Source organism: Saccoglossus kowalevskii, chromosome 15, assembly GCF_978046115.1.
Source record: "Saccoglossus kowalevskii chromosome 15, keSacKowa6.1, whole genome shotgun sequence".
Classification (NCBI taxonomy): Eukaryota; Metazoa; Hemichordata; class Enteropneusta; family Harrimaniidae; genus Saccoglossus; species Saccoglossus kowalevskii.
This window is the reverse complement of record NC_140655.1, coordinates 7,961,009-7,978,589: the sequence shown is the minus strand read 5'-3', so window position 1 is coordinate 7,978,589 and position 17,581 is coordinate 7,961,009. Positions and strand designations below refer to the sequence as shown.

The 17,581-nt window shown below is 32.9% G+C and overlaps 1 protein-coding gene across 1 annotated transcript in view; it reads left to right on the top strand.

The window, feature by feature from the left end:
• LOC102810251 (exosome complex component 10-like) overlaps positions 1-17,581 on the top strand; it is a 106,953-nt gene that overhangs the window by 78,899 nt on the left and 10,473 nt on the right. Inside the window, exons 13-19 of the mRNA XM_085508682.1 lie at positions 1,147-1,258; positions 3,233-3,350; positions 4,488-4,657; positions 6,150-6,263; positions 7,167-7,316; positions 11,173-11,317; positions 12,265-12,326. Of these exons, the coding sequence (XP_085364808.1) occupies positions 1,147-1,258; positions 3,233-3,350; positions 4,488-4,657; positions 6,150-6,263; positions 7,167-7,316; positions 11,173-11,317; positions 12,265-12,326 (871 nt within the window). The remainder of the gene's footprint in view (positions 1-1,146; positions 1,259-3,232; positions 3,351-4,487; positions 4,658-6,149; positions 6,264-7,166; positions 7,317-11,172; positions 11,318-12,264; positions 12,327-17,581) is intronic.

The following is a 17,581-nucleotide window of genomic DNA, read 5'->3' as shown; positions in this document are numbered from 1 at the left end:
CTCAAGTCAAATTGCTTTGATATTACATATATAGGTACTACATGTGGACCTCTCTCAGATTTGTTCATTTCGTGATGATATCTTTAATACTCTAATTTTGGTGAATATTTTTGTCATTTTTGGTAAAAAGTGATATTTTCGACTTCTCGTTAAAAACCGCAAGTCAAATTGCTTTGATATTACATATATAGGTACTACATGTGGACCTCTCTCAGACTTGTTCATTTTGTAATGATATCTTCAATTCTCTAATTTTGATGAATATTTCTGTCATTTTTGGTAAAAAGTGATATTTTCGACTTCTTGTTAAAAACCACAAGTCCAATTGCTTTGATATTACATATATAGGTACTACATGTGGACCTCTTTCAGATTTGTTAATTTCATGGTGATATCTTCAATTATCTAATTTTGATGATTATTTTTGTCATTTTTGGTGAAAAGTGATATTTTTGAATTCTTGTTGATAACAGCAAGTCCCATTGCTTTGATACTATACATATTGTTCATTTTCTAATGATATCTTCTGTTCTTTTATTGAAATGTGCATTGCTAACAGCGGAGCTATCTCAGCCGACTGGCTGCTTGTTTTGTTTCATAGACCCAAATCAGTGTACTCCTGTGAATTAAAAGCAATCAGCAACTTGTATCTTTGGGGTGGAGCTACGTCACAAGACGTTCCACGTTGCTAAGACGCACACCACTGTACCATGCATTTCTATAGGTTCTGTGCGCGCTGCTGTGGAACACTTGTCGTGCCAGTGAAAATTCGAGAAAACAACACAAACTCAACTTTGAAGTAATCCTGAACAGCCAAATTTATATATGTTACACATGCAGGGGTGATCTTGTTACACTGTTCAGGAGAGTCTCAACAACCATCCTAAAGTACCGTTTTCACCATGGTGGTTGGCAGGCGGTGAAAATGCCCGGATGTCCGCCCCCGAGAATTACAGGTCATGTTCTAATAAGGCATGCTGTAATTGATTGACAAATCTCAACAGAGAGGAGATGACTGAAAATGATTTGGATGGTCAGATGTAGTCAGAAGAGATATACATTGACGACTCAAATCAAACGAAAAGAGCATCTCCTTAAATTGGGTCGCTTAAATTTTTTGAAATATCAATTGTTTATATTTTTCAGAGAAGCTCAAGGAATCTTGGCATGTTGTAATCCTATCCCGCCTCTAGTTCGGCAGCATGTCAACGAAATTCATCAGTTCGTTCGCCAAGCGCGAGAACAACCGATAGAAAAGGTGGGTACATTTCACAGACATTCTTGACTACCAGTATTTAAAAATGTTTATTGAAGTCTCCTTATTAGTTACATTATTGTGTAATGCTAAAGTTAGACTTCTTGTTACATATATGTTTCTAGGATACAACAATTGTAGTATTAATGCAACAAAGTATGTTTTAAAAACATACACATATTAATATTAACATTGGCACATTAAAATAATGACATGCGTTTGAACACATTCATGAACACGAAATAAACATATGTATGTCATTGTCGTATGTATGTTACCAATTCTATAATACATTTCTAGTTTCAAAAACAGTTAGTTTTTCTAAACATAGGCGCTTGTCAATTTAAAATTACATATATTCTTTAAAGTCATGGTACGGTTTCAAAGATGAATGCATTTTATTAGCTCCCCCGCCATTGTAGATGTTAGATTGTCTGCCGTAGCCCGTCCATCAACAATTCCATTTTCATCTTTTTCTTGTGAAATACCATCTCAATTGATTTGATACCTTGTATGTAGGTACTTTGGGTGTACCTTTATCAGATTTGTTAGCTCCGCTGTCGACGAAGTCGAGCGGAGCTTATATTATTACTGATTGTCCGTCAGCGTCCGCCGTCGTCAACTTTACATTTCCAACATCTTCTTAAAAACCACAAACTGTATAGCTGTGAAACTTTCTAGGAAGGTACCTTGGGTGGTTCTCTCTCAGATTTGTTCATTTCGTGTGGATATGTTCTATTGTCTTATTTATAGCGAATATTTTTGTCATTTTTGGTCAAAAATGCTATTTTCGACTTCTTCTTGAAAACCATTAGCCCGAATGCTTTGATACTTGGTATGTAGGTACCTTGGGTAGACCTCTCTTAGATTTGTTCATTTTGTGATGATATCTTTAATTCTCTAATTTTGATGAATATTTTTGTCATTTTTGGTAAAAATTGATATTTTCGACTTCTTGTTAAAAGCCGCAATTCCTATTGCTTAGATATTACATATGTAAGTACTACATGTGGACCTCTCTCAGATTTGTTCATTTCGTGATGATATCTTTAATTCTCTTATTTTCATGAATATTTTTGTCATTTTTGGTAAAAAGTGATATTTCCGTGTTCTTGTTATAAACCGCAAGTGTGATTGCTTTGATATTACATATATAGGTACTACAGGTAGACCTCTCTCAGATTTGTTCATTTCATGATGATTTTGTTCTTCAATTATCTAATTTTAATGAATATTTTTGATAAAAAGTCTGATTGCTTTACTACTATACATATTGTTCATTTTCTAATGATATCTTCTGTTCTTTAATTGCAATGTGCATTGATAACAGCGGAGCTATCTCAGCCGACAGGCTGCTAGTTTATTTTGTGATGATATTTTCAATTCTCTGTATTCTAGAAAAAAAATTTTTGATCAAAATTGATGTATGTCTAACTTGGATGGACCTTTATTAGATTAGTTATTTGTGTGCATTAGACAAACACTCTGCTGAAATAGCTGCTATTTTGACTGTCAGGTCATTTGTGTTCACGATACATCTGGACTATGTGTATTTTAGAAAGTGATATTCAGAGTTATGCAACATTTTGGAGTAGGCAGCTAGGTTTAACCAATTTTTGGGGTGAAAACTGAAAATTTACTTAAATTTTGTCTGCTGGCTTCAAAATTAGGATTCATTTCTATAAATATTGAAGAATACAAGAAAAAAATGCAGAAAAATTTGGGATAGAAAATCTGGTGATGAAAAAGGTTAAAAATACATAGGAGCCAGTTTGACAAGTCAAGATGGGAACATTAAATGTTGTTGATTGTGAATCCCAAGAAGATTTATTACCTGAACTGAGAGAGCTCTTGCTAAATTATGGAGATTTGTGTCCATTTTTGTTTGTTTTATATGTATGTCTGAATCAAACATCTTCAAAAATAATTAATCATGTATCACAGAACAAATATATTTATTCGTATTTGACTTCACAGGTTGAAACATCAACAAAAAAAACAGAAGAGCTGAAATTTGGTTATACAAACATAGAAAAGATGTTACACTGTCCACATGACATGACACACTGGAATGAGGAGGATAGTATGGAGACCGGTATGTAGTCTGTTCATTCCTACATTTATTCATCCGCTGAACATCCAAATTTTTATTCAACATGTTGAATAATTTTATGTGATTTTTTTTCTGTAATTTTGGTGCAAATGAACATAATTTTCTACTGCCTACAAGTCTTGATCAAAATGTTTGAAAAACTATAAAAAAAAATTTTATTTTGTGAAAAGTTACAAAAATTTAGTTTCGGTATGGTAGTAAAAATAATACCTCAAGTTGTTTCTGTAACTCATGATGTGAACTTTGACTATCCATTTCATTGTCTCAGATCAACCTGTAGTGATCGCCCAATGTTAAAGCCATCAGTTCTTGGTTGGATGATAATTTCTGTTTCAAAAATGTTTTAGGCTGAATGAGGTGTTCATTTGCAAGGTCTTTTTTAATGCAGAACGTGAGCAAATTTCATTAGCGAATTACTTTGTTATACCAATGGATTGTTTGGCTGTGAAAATGTTGAGTTTTTGAACATAAATCATAACATACACTGCTGGCAATATTCCTATGAATGCTACAGGTTTGTTACGATCACTTTCTTTCAGCTCCCTCTGTGCAACGATCACAAATTGCTTGATTTTAAACTTAGCATATAAGCTCGCATGTTCAAATTCAGGCAGCCTTATTTAGTGATATTACTGCTTTCTGATTGGCTATTTCTCAAATATTCATTAGCATATTTGCTTTCACATTCAGATTCAGGCTGCCTTATTTGGTGATATTACTGCTCTCTGATTGGCTATTTCTCAAATATTCATTAGCATATTTGCTTTCACATTCAGATTCAGGCTGCCTTATTTGGTGATATTACTGCTTTCTGATTGGCTATTTCTCAAATATTCATTAGCATATTTGCTTTCACATTCAGATTCAGGCTGCTTTATTTGGTGATATTACTGCTTTCTGATTGGTTATTTCTCAAATATTCATTAGCATATTTGCTTTCACATTCAGATTCAGGCTGCCTTATTTGGTGATATTACTGCTTTCTGATTGGCTATTTCTCAAATATTCATTAGCATAATTGCTTTCACATTCAGATTCAGGCTGCCTTATTTGGTGATATTACTGCTTCCTGATTGGCTATTTCTCAAATACTCATTAGCATATTTGTTTCACTTTCAGATTCAGCGCCAATCAGCAATCAATCTGCCTTATTTAGTAAAAAAGATGCCAAAGGATTGGTTACTTCTAATCCCATCATTAGCATATTTGGTTATTCTGTAAATAAAATGACAGCTGGACTGAAGAAAGTGGAAGTCATAAAAGCATCATTTGTGAGTCCATTTGAAAAGGTAACCAATCGTTTAAAAATCACTGATCTCTCGCGTTACCTACCAAATAAAGTTATTATTACATATTTTTTGACCTCCGTGCATGCGACCGGACCTGTATGTTAGAAATTCCTGGACCAATCACAATCAAACTTCACACATACATCATACATAATACATCTCTCAATACTCAATCATTTTAATGTTAAACAATCATCATAATCATATTCCTGACATATTTATGTTCCAGCTATATTACTATAAACAAAACTATATATCTAAAATTCGATAACTAACGGGGACATTTTTTTTTTAAAGATTGATGGTGTTAATACCGTCAGTGCCTGGATACGGCGAGATTAGTTGGGTTACTGGCCACAGAGCAAGGGTTCACCCTGTCTACTTTGATGATGAGTTTCTTTTTTCCTGTTTGCCCAATAACTAAATAAAGTCAAGCTTATGGCACACCTCATTAAACTATTTGACAGTCAATTAGTACATATTAAAGACCTTTTTTGTATGTTATGAACCTATTCATCAATTTGTAATTGACACAGTCATTAAAAAAGGACAACAAGGGACTATGTCTTTGGATATTTCTTTTGTTTTTTTTGAAAATTTTGTCAAAAACTATTTTTAAAAAGTGTTCATTTTAAACTTAAAGATTTTTCCTGTAATTCTGAATACTTCTGTGAAACGTGTCTTTTTCGCGAGCATGTCTTTTTAGCGAATTTAGCGAGAGAACCGATTTGCTATTTCAAGATGTCGCTAATTACTAATAAATTCAAAATGAAGAAGGCTTGGGGATTTGTATACAGTAATCTGGAACGTAAAATTCTGGGGCGCTTCCCAATTACACTTGACAGTTTTTCTTTGTTTTTATGGAGGTGATAACTGCGCATTTGTTTTGGCACATGACAGAGAAATATTGTGAAAAAAGGAATAACAAGTTAGATTTGCTAAATCAACATTTCGCTATTACGTCATTTTACCACAATTCGCTAAAATTGCATGTCGCTTTTTCAACATATTTTACAGTATTTATTTGACGCTGATGTTATTGTGATGCTTCATTTTGAATGAAGTTACTGCAGTGTCTGTTTAATATTCACCTATAGTATTTGCGCTATTAATAGCATGTGTGATTCTGTAAATAATTAGAAGTACGTCTATGGTCAAATAAGTCTGATCCAGCATACAGATAATTTTCGGTTCATATGTGTTTCTTTTTTTCGTTATATGCGTTACAGATGCACTACTAATAGAGAAAATATTTGACTAAACTTATTTAATTAATTTTTTTCTTTTTTTAATGTTTACTAACACTTTTTAATAATATTTTTTGCATACAGTTAAAATTAAAATACAGCTTAGAATTTTACTGTCTCGTGAATATTCATTTTAATTTCATCGGGTCAGATTGCACGTTACCCAGCGTCATTTAATCTACCATGAATTCTCTTTTTTTTTTCCACTGACAGCTGTTCTCTAACATCTGTGTTTTTTTTGCCAGTATTTACCAAAAAAGACAGTATCACAGATTCCGTCCTCGATTTTAGAGTCGGATAAAATCACTATTGATGGAAAGGAAGCAGAGATTCAAGCCGAACATGTGAGACCTACGATAGTAAGTGTCACTGGTCACATGACTGGTGATAATTGACTGAAATTGAATGCATAGAATACTTTCCCATATTATAAAATTCCATTGTCAATATTTTGGGATTACATTACATATTACCTCAATTCCATCTGCCCCTAAACCTGAATAAATATCCCGCCAAATATTTGGTGCAACATTTTGCACAATTTTTCAATTTTTTTGAGAATTTCTTAATTTATTTTTGGACCAAACTGATATAAATTTCCATTGTCGCTTTCAAAAGGGTTAAACTGTCAATAAAAAAGCTGCTCTGTGATTGGTCGGATTGTTCGGAATGGGGACAACCTTGTACATGTAGGTAGACTCTGGTTCTTTGACAGAGAACCACAGCAACTTTTGTGAAATTTATTTTGATACGAATCATGCCCACAAGTGATCAAAATAAGAGAATTTGTAGTGACAAACTTTTAAAGGTTTTTGGCTGATTCCCTTCTCAAGTGTCGTGGGTAACAATCCCCATAAGGCCATTAACTAATTATGGTTCTGGCATTTTGATTGGTCAATCATGTTTCAATTCTTTGTTTTATTTTCCTTGGTTACCTGTCATCAATGCTTACTCTCATGGTTTTCCATCTTCCTTTTACTCACAAAAGTTGCTTGAATGTTTCGTTTGTTATCACATTATCAAAAATAGCGATGGGAATGTTTTCTAAATGCGTCACTTACTCGTAGGGGTTCCGGGCGGAGAAATCAAAGATTACTAGTCACCTGTGGCATATTTGTCATTTGTATGGAATGCCTGGAACTAGTGAATTGATGATTAGCTTTAATTTTTTACATTGTGCCCTTGAGCCTCATTCTCAGATACTGAATCACTTTGAACTGTGAGGGCAGTTGACCTATAAAAAACTTCTCTGTTTACCTCAGGAGAATGATTTATGGAAAATGAAGCCGTCAACTGACGTCAAGCCATCTGAGGCATCTTCAAAAAAAGTGACCATCAATCGAGGAGACAGTGCCAAGAAAAGACAACGTGTCGAGAGTGAAGAGGAGCCAGCTAAGTCATTAAGAGAACAGGTACGAGATGACTGATTAAATTATGCGCATTTATTATTATAAATTGATACAAAGCAGAAGCTCAACTCTAGAATTTGGGTGTATGAAAGAAAAGATGGCAACCGGATTTCGAAGTGCTTCCTCATTGTTCCTTCACTCATTGTGACAAAAAGAATGCAGTTTTTACCGATGATGATGGTCAGTCGTTTGGACGGATGGATGTGGACGACTTCTTCTCAAAAACTGCTGAATTGTTAGATTTTTGTTGTGTACCTGCCTTGATGAGTGTAGATGAATTATGTTCATGAGAATTCGATCCACCAAAAAATCATGCAAATTAGTTATCAAAAACTATAAAAATGCTTAAATGACTTTAACACTACTAGTATATGGTCTACAGTGCTGATATTGATAGTGTACATGTATTAGGTTGATCTCTATCAGATTTGTTAATTTCATGATGATAACTTCAATTTTTGGTGAATATTTTTGTCATTTTTAGCCCTGTTGTTATCGAAAATGACCGAACTAAGCTCCTGTGTTGACCACACTTGTTGACCACATCTGTCCATCGTTGATCAACTTTTTTCATTCAAACGACTTCTTCTCCAAAACTGTCAACTGAATTGCCTTGCTATTCATACCACACTTACCTGGGATGGTTCTCTGTCAGATTTGTTCATTCGTTACATCACATATAAACCTCTATATTTTGTGAATATTTTGTCATTTATGGTTAAAAATGACTTTTTACACAACCACTTGTCAGATTGCTTTGAAATTTGGCATGAATGTTGTTGACATGGATTACACTCAGATTCATTATTTTCATGGCACTGTATGCGAGTATCTATTTTTAGTGCATTTTAAACATTTTTTTGGCTAATTTTGGTGCATTTTTGACTTCTCCGAAACAATTTTTGTGGGAAGTTATGTTTTTTTGTTGTTATTTTTTTGGATTTCTTCACTTCACATGGGCCATGTATAGTGCATGGACTCCAGTGAACAGTGTCATTTGGAAGCTAAGCTTTCTTAGTACACATTGTCTTAAATGGAAAATGAACTAGATGGGACAATGTTTTCAAGAAATGCTCAAGTTCAGATCAAGGTCATTTCAAGGTTTATAAGTTTGCTGTTTTTATATGAGTCAATATGGAACAGTGCTTGACTAAAAAACCAATCTTCAAGGCCCGTTCAGGGTCTTCTCAAGGGCCCAGGTAAGGTTCATCTCAAGGTCACATGTTGATTGCATATGTATTGGGGGTCAGGATGTCACCCCTCTGTCAAGATCTTACATCGGTCAAGGTCATTTCAAGATCACATGTCACTTTGTCATATTGTCTAACTTTGTCATTCTCAATTCAGTCACATGTACAATAACCAAATAATGCAGAAATATATTTTGGTAATAGTGACAACAACTTTATGTTTCAGCTTCAATTTCCTGTACACCCACATCGTCAATTATACATATCCATGCATTACATACACAACTACGATTCCCCTAATACAGGATATGCTCTTCCAGTGACCATCACCACAATTACTAAACTGTCATAGATTCCCCTTATCATATCCACTTAGTAACTGCCACTGCCCTCTCCGCTTGTCAATTACAGTGGAGCTCTACTGACCGCAAGGTCGCCTGTTGGTAAAAAGTTATATTTTTGTCTTTTGAAAACTACCAGCACAATTCCTTTGATACTTGGTATGTAGATACTAATATACCATAGCGTCATGCACAACCCTACTCCCAAATGTAATGACATTTTTCGGGGCAAAAACTGTTAAATGTTCTGTTCTATTGAGTATGATTTTGTTATTATATGAAAGTATTCAAAATAATTGTCAATCTGTGACAATCCGTTCTTTCAATGCAGAAAATTTCTATGTATGCAATTAGTTAGCAAACAGAATCAACACATGCACAGTAATGTTTGTATTCATAGTAAAATTGCAATGGTGCAATCTCTGGGATTGTGGAGGCATCATTTAAAGCATGTTTATTTTACAGATGTTTTATAAGTCGCTTGTCAAAAACTGCGCGATGCAGAACTGTGGTGTCTAGGATTGTGTGTTTGTGGGTGTACAAATCTGCTATTTCAATTCAATTAGTTTTTAATTAATTTGCATCTTGATATCTAAAAACATAACCAGTCATTCAGTTTGGTACCATACTATTCCTGGATTGTACTAAAAAGAAAAAAGCAGGGTTTCCAGCTGAGAAAACTTTCTTTGATTTTGTCGGCCCTCTGAGGTGTAAAAGCAGGTGATTTATCTGTGTAATCACTGAGTGGTATAAATTCCACATCTGAAAATATTTAGTGAGTTCACAGAAAATCGTCTCATAAAAAAAATATTTGGGACATTTCTTGTTTATGAAAGTTGATGTGAATACTTCCATACTTTAAACTGAAAAGTTAGAGACCCATCTTGGTATAAAATACTATGTAGGCATGTTTTAATTACAGTTTGAATGTAAATTCTCAATGACGCGTACATGATTAAACAGCGCCCTCTATTTTTCATATTTTATTGCATCGGTACCGAATTTTCCATGAACTTCTTCTGATCAGTCCTTCATTTGCATATTTTGCATGTTTTAAAATTGAGTGCTTTGATTTTTGCTTTGTTATCACATTTTTGAAATGTTTTCAAATTACATTACCGTACTAGTATCATAAGTCATTAGATCTAGTATTGTTAAGTCATAGAAATGTTAATATTATAGTTTTAATATTAATGTATGTATCAAATAATTTACAAGACAGTCAAACATATTTCCATCAATAAATTGACCATATATACCCCTACAACTGCATGGGCACCCCCCAAAAAAAAACATACAAATTAGTAGACTGGTGGTCCTCTCCATCATTTTGTTGATGTTTCACACTTTTTCTTAAATAAAAACAATTATTTTAGCCACAGAATGAGCTGCACCAGTCTATGAGAAAAGCTATGGGTGAGAACAGGTCAATCAACACAAATTTGATTAGTCTGGAGATTCAGTTTCCTACACTTTAACAAAGCAAGCATTTATCTGTTGTCCCCTGTGGTATACCAGCACATAGTGAATAAATAGTCTTTTGTGTGAATTATGGCTGGAGACATTAAGCTGTTTTCAATTTTTAAAAATTTAAAAAAAAAAACAGTAATCTTTGAATTTGGAAAATTTAAATTTATGTAATATATATATATATAGCTCATATTGTCACTGCTTGTGTAATGCCAAGATACTGTAAAATACTTTATTTTAGCTGGACTTTATTTTTGTTTTGTTTGAGAAAATATATATATGTCTAACATATATTTTCACTGAGTTAAATGTAAAAACATTTAAAAAATTATTTTCACTAGATTTTATCATACAGTATTTCCAGTGTTGCAATAGTTATTGAATAACAATTAAAGTTACGACCTTTGAACTATCAATTTTCCATGCCTGAAAAATTTAATTTATTATATAATAATTAATTTTGGACCAATTTGATACAATTTGTTATTGGCTACAGATAGGTCTTTACAATTTTTTTTTAAAATACATTATAAGTTTTGAAAATTAAATATAATAAAATAAAGCACTTCATATATCCATCTGTCCAAATGAATTGCCATCAATGATAAATGTTGTTACCCCAGCCTTCTAACAAGTGTCAAAGAACAAGGTGGGATGTTATAGTGCAGTATATTACACTGTGGTTCTTCTGAAAATTATTTATAAATAATTTATAAAAAAAATAGTGAAATTTATAAAATATTTTAATTAAAAAACATTCACGCCTTTATGAAATTCAGTGTATACAATTTTATATAAATTCGTCACTATATTAATCCCTGTCGACCAGTATTGATATAATATTTCTTTTGCCCAAAGGGTGTGCCGAAGAAGAAACGGAAATGGATGGAAAAGGAAGTTGCAAAAAAAGACAAGGCATCTACGTCTGTGGATAATAGACACAGTGAAGGGAGAGTGTTCCATCCTTTTGACTACACCAAGGCGGATTATAAGGCATTTGAAGGTCAGTATTTTATTATACGTAGCAATCAATTGTTGTGTATCAAATGAAAAGTATGGTATATTGACGCCAACTGTGCAGGCATTGTGTCCGGTCACTGTACCTGTGATCTCAGTGAATGACGTGATGTAATCAATTGAAATTTTTTTTATAACAGCTGTCTGGTCTTTATATCGCGAAGGTTGGCTATAATTATTTGTCTATAAGTGCATGTTTTATCGCATATCTATTCCCACAATTGTTGCACTAAGACGTGTCATCGTATTTCTGATTGAATGCCCCAAGATGATTGATTGATTGATTGATTGATGAACAAACAAACATTTATGGACAATAAATAGATGAACAAATAATTAATTGATATTCATGAAAATCTTAAAGTGAGAGGGTCATCATCTGCGCACGCGCAGGAATTGAGTCCCAAGCGACACACGCTAAAACCGCAAAGGCTTATGGGTAGTCACTTTTTTGTAAACAATGACACGCAATGGCCATCTGATGGTGATGACTCCCTCGCTTTAAAACTGATACTAGGTTTTCTTGATTTAAAAGCCCTCTATGTTTTCTCTGGGATTACAATTAATAGGAATTGTTTATACCGAATGAAACTATTGTGTACAGAATTATTTCTGTACTGTTAGTTCTTCGGATGACGTCCTAAACCAGGAACTTGTAGTTTCAGTTTCACCTCATAAGGCTTATGTGCATCTGTTGTGTTCTAGTCCATAATATGGTTGAAAGTATATGTACTTTGGTTGGGTAGTGGTTTAGCAATCTCGTGTGTCTATAGCATCTGAAAACAGTTGATTTGTTTAAGAAAATATTTCTCAAATTGTCTTTTGTTCAATCCTGTATGGTTTTAACTCTCATTTCTGGTTTTTCTTCCAATGCTTCTGAAAATAATAATGATAATATTAACAACCTGTTTTCCAATACATGTACTTTTTCAGAAACTAAGAAATCAAAAAAGAAGTCGTCTGCCACTGGTGGCCGTCAAGGTTCATCATTCCAAGTAAGAATTCTTTCAATTCTGTCGTCAATTGGCTTTATTTACCATGTAGAGGCAGACTGTCTGCCGTCCTTTACTAGCAGCTTCTTTTAATTCCATTCAAAGTAAAATTTCAATGGAAGCATTGACTGTTTCTTGAAACTCCTGTTGAAAAAAAAATTGTAAAACCCATGTCTACTATATACATCTGTGCCCATCAAATACAACTCAATTGGGTGAAGATTTTAATGGATTTATGTCAGTTTCTTCAATTTTACTTGAAGCCAAGAGGATTATTATTTCTGAGAACATTGACATACAGTATTATAAAACTGTGACTGTATCACTGCAAGTTACGAAGTGTAGTAATTTTGCGGTATTGCACAGAGTATCGCCATCCTACCATATTAGGAAATTCCAAATATAGAATGATTATGTGATATTTCCACAATGGCAGGCGTTTTTAAAAAACAAAATTCATAGCAGGGAATGTTCTAATAATTTTCAAAATTTTTAGCTCCTGTTGACAGTCAATGGGTGCCTATGTAGTGGTCTGTCTGTCTGTCTGTCTGTCTGTCTGTCTGTCTGTTTGTCCTTCCGTCCGTCTGTCTGTCTGTCTGTCCATCTGTTTGCCAAATTTGTGAAGGCGATATCTCAGTGGTCAGAATCAGATGAGGTTGGGCAATTGCAAGATTTGATTAGGTTTGAAAATATTTCCTGTTGACAGTTAATTAGGAAAATTTGCAAATGAATGAATTCTTGTTTCATTAATAATAAAAGATCTGAAGTATAGGGATTTGATGATGCAAAGGATAAACCTAGCTGCTAGGGGTGAGCTAGGTTGGGTTGGCTTTAAAATTTTTTTTACAAAAGTTGAGTGCTACAAATTTCCACTTCACCAAGGAAACAATAATAAACCATTTTAGGCTCATAATTTGAAATTAATGTTATTTTCTTTTGGTTTTGGTAAGGCCTGGATAAATAGAGGAACATGTCCAATATAAAAGATTGAAACTAATTTTTCAGTGAGAAAAATATTTAAGTCATACAGATTTAGTATCGTCTCGTAATTTAGAAATTGAAACGGGAAGACATTTTCAACTAGCTAGAATCAAAACAAATTGTTTATTTTGTGTAAATAACACCTTTGGGGACGAATACCATTTTTGTCTCATTTGTTCCACCTTCCATGAATTACGTGTCCAGTATTTCCCATTATATTATCGTACTGATTGTTATCCTGGTAAATTTATCGAGCTCATGAGTTGTATCAAAGTTGCCACTATACACGATGCAGCTAAATTTGTTTACCACATGTTTGTCTATTTTTAAGTACCTTCTCATGGTGTTTTATATCATATTTCCCAGAATCCATAGGGTGATCTATTTTGAGTTTTTGCCCAATGATTCAGCAATTCCTGTGTGCAAAAATAAATTATGGTTTAATATGACAATTTTTTTTTTTTTTTATTATGGCTCCATGGACAAATTATTATTTTTGTTTTACCATATAAATCAGTTGTATTGGTTTTTATTTAAAAAAATATTTATTATCGTGGGAGCCAGATCTCAGACAGTCATCAGATGCATTGTAAGGTTTCTGTGGTTTCAATTATTTTACAGCAACATGCAAATTAGCATCAGATTGTCTGAAAAATTGACATTTGACATGAATAGTCAGTCAGTAGAGAATTGATCTGATGAATTATATCCATACTTAATTCGTTTGATTTCCATATTCATTTATTCCTTCTTTTACCGACCTACGTCTTTATCCATGACGAGGACACTTGTAGAAATTTGAGTACTCTGCTATCCTACACTAAGCAGTTGGATCAAGAATCGGGGCTTAAAAGGTTATTATGAGAACACCATTCAGACAGTACAGTATCGTAGACAGTGCACAGTCACTACTTGTCAGTTGATACTTCCGCTGTACTGAATATTTTCTGGCATCCTCGCAATCTCCTCATAACTTCTAAAAAGATCATTGTCGGTTTCAGCGCATTTTATCATCATTTCCCATGTTGAGGGAATTATGGAATTTTCAAAATTGTCTTGGTTACTTAGATTGTAAAAAGATATATGTGTACTTTTTTTTCTTTCAGTTTCAAAGATTTGTTTCATTTCCTATGGGATTTTAATGGATATGCATGTTTTCATTGTAGTCTATGGAAACAGCTATTTTAATTATAATTGTTTGCTTTTTAGTCCCCGTTCAGATGCTGTCTGAAAACTGGGATTTATTGATTGACCTTTGTACGTCCATATGTGCGTGCGTCTGACCCTGTTTCTTAGACATGCCTGGACCAATCACAATCAAACTTCACACATACCGGTACATCATACATAATATTATACATACATTGTATGCACATCAAAAATCAAGAATTTTTGGCATTCCAAAACTGGATCTTGGCAATTATGGATATATTTTGTTCAAACTTGGTACATACATTAGAGATTATGGGTTCCTGATGCACGTCATTTTATTTTTCAGATCGGATTTTCAGATTGGTAAAAAGTGATATTTTTGACGACTTGTTAAAAACCGCAAGTCAGATTGATTTGATATTATACATAAAGGTACTTCAGGTGGATTTCTCTCAGATTTGTTGATTTTGTGATATCTTTTTTAATTCTTTAATTGAAATGTGCATTGCTAACAGCGGAGCTATCTCAGCCGAGAGGCTGCTTGTTTTAAACTGTTGTTACATGGTGAACAGGAAGCCCAGAACAATTTGTCAACAAAAAATATAATTTAAAGCAATTCAGCAATACAGAAATAATATATTAAGTGAAAAAACAAAAAGTGAGGATATATGCAAAGTTTAGAATGATACAACTTTACTGTAATTGAATGTATTTGAAATTATAAAAAAAAGAAATTTCAATGACAAAATTCAAAATTAGTGATCACAACATAGAAATAGCGGACAGAAGGTTTCCTCAGCAAAATCGAATATGTAGCAATATAAGTAGAATGAAATAGATGATTGACTCCCGTGTGCGAAGCACAAAAGGGAGTCTTTGCAGTTAGTTTGTCTGTATGTGTGTGTGTATGTGTGTATGTGTGTGTGTATGTGTGTCCGTCTGTTCCACTGATATCTCAAGAACCATACATCAGTTTTTGATGAAACTTGGTGCATAGATGCTCTGGACCAATGCGCAGATTTGATTAGGTTTTGGTAAAAATCCATGCATATTAATTACCTAATTTGCATGATAATTAGCTGATTTTTGGCTGTTTCATGACTGTTCCACTGATATCTAAAGAACCACTCATTGGATTTTGATGAAACTTGGCACACAGATGCTCCAAACTAATGCGCAGATTTGATTAGTTTTGGGTAAAAATCTGTGCAATATTAATTACCTAATTTGCATAATGATTAATCAATTTTTGGCTTTTCCACTGATATCTCAAGTACTAATCATCACATTTCAATAAAACTTGGTACATAGATGTCATAGGACACTGCACAAACCTGAAATTTTTTAGGGTAATATCAGTAGATATTAATTACCTAATTAGCATAATTAATTAATTTTCAGCTTTTGATATTTCAAGTAGTAATTGTCACATTTCAATGAAACTTGGTACATAGATGTCATAGGACACTGCACAGACCTGATAGTTTTTAGGGTAATATGAGTACATATTAATTACCTAATTTGCATAATTAATTAATTTTCAGCTTTTGATATTTCAAGTACTAATCATCACATTTCAATGACACTTGGTACATAGATGTCATAGGACACTGCACAGACCTGATAGTTTTTAGGGTAATACGAGTACATATTAATTACCTAATTAGCATAATTAATTATATTTCAGCTTTTGATATTTCAAGTAGTAATCATCACATTTCAATGAAATTTGGTACATAGATGTCATAGGACACTGCACAGACCTGATAGTTTTTTGGGTAATATCAGTAGATATTAATTACCTAATTAATTAATTTTCAGCTTTTGATATTTCAAGTAGTAATCATCACATTTCAATGAAACTTGGTACATAGATGTCATAGGACACTGCACAGACCTGATAGTTTTTAAGGTAATATGAGTACATATTAATTACCTAATTTGCATAATTAATTAATTTTCAGCTTTTGATATTTCAAGTAGTAATCATCACATTTCAATGACACTTGGTACATAGATGTCATAGGACACTGCACAGACCTGATAGTTTTTAAGGTAATACGAGTACATATTAATTACCTAATTTGCATAATTAATTAATTTTCAGCTTCTGATATTTCAAGTAGTAATCATCACATTTCAATGAAATTTGGTACATAGACATCATAGGACACTGCACAGACCTGATAGTTTTAGGCTAATATCAGTATATATTAATTAGCTAATTTGCATAATTAATTAATTTTCAGCTTTTGATATTTCAAGTAGTAATCATCACATTTCAATGACACTTGGTACATAGATGTCATAGGACACAGCACAAACCTGATAGTTTTTAGGGTAATATGAGTACATATTAATTATCTAATTTGCATAATTAATTAATTTTCAGCTTTTGAAATATCAAGTAGTAATCATCATATTTCAATGAGACTTGCTACATAGATCTTCTAGGATTATGCAGAGACCTAATTAGTTTTAATTGGATATTAATTACCTAATTTGCATAATGTTCCACTGATATATAAAGAACCACAAATTGGATTTTAATGAAACTTTTAAAGAGAACTATGCAGAAACCCAATTAGTTTTTGGTAAATATTTATGCTTATTAATCTCCTAATTAACATAATTAATTAACACTGATATCTCAATTACTGATCATCACATTTGAATAAAATTTGGTACATAAATGCTCTAGGACAATAGACAGGCCTGATTAATTTTGGGTTAAAATTTGTTCATATTAATTCTCTAATTAGCATAATAATTCATAATTTGTTTGTTCTGTTCTGTTCATATTAGTTACCTGATGTACATAATTAGTTTTCAGCTTTTCTATCAATATCTCATGTACAAGTAATTTTGAATTAATTTTTAATGTGTCTTCAATACTCTCAGCACACGGGAGTTCTTTCTAAGCTTTCTTTGATTTTCTCTTTGTTGTGAAATTTGCTGTTTTCAGCGTTCACAGTTTATGCAATATCTCATGTAATATTGATAGTGTAAAAGGTTTTTGTACGAAATAAGTACGTTGTAAGCGCCAATGGATAAATAAAACAGTGTATGTTGTTTTCATTATCGCTTTTCTAAAGTTCACACGTTCTTGTACTTTATTGTGTTAT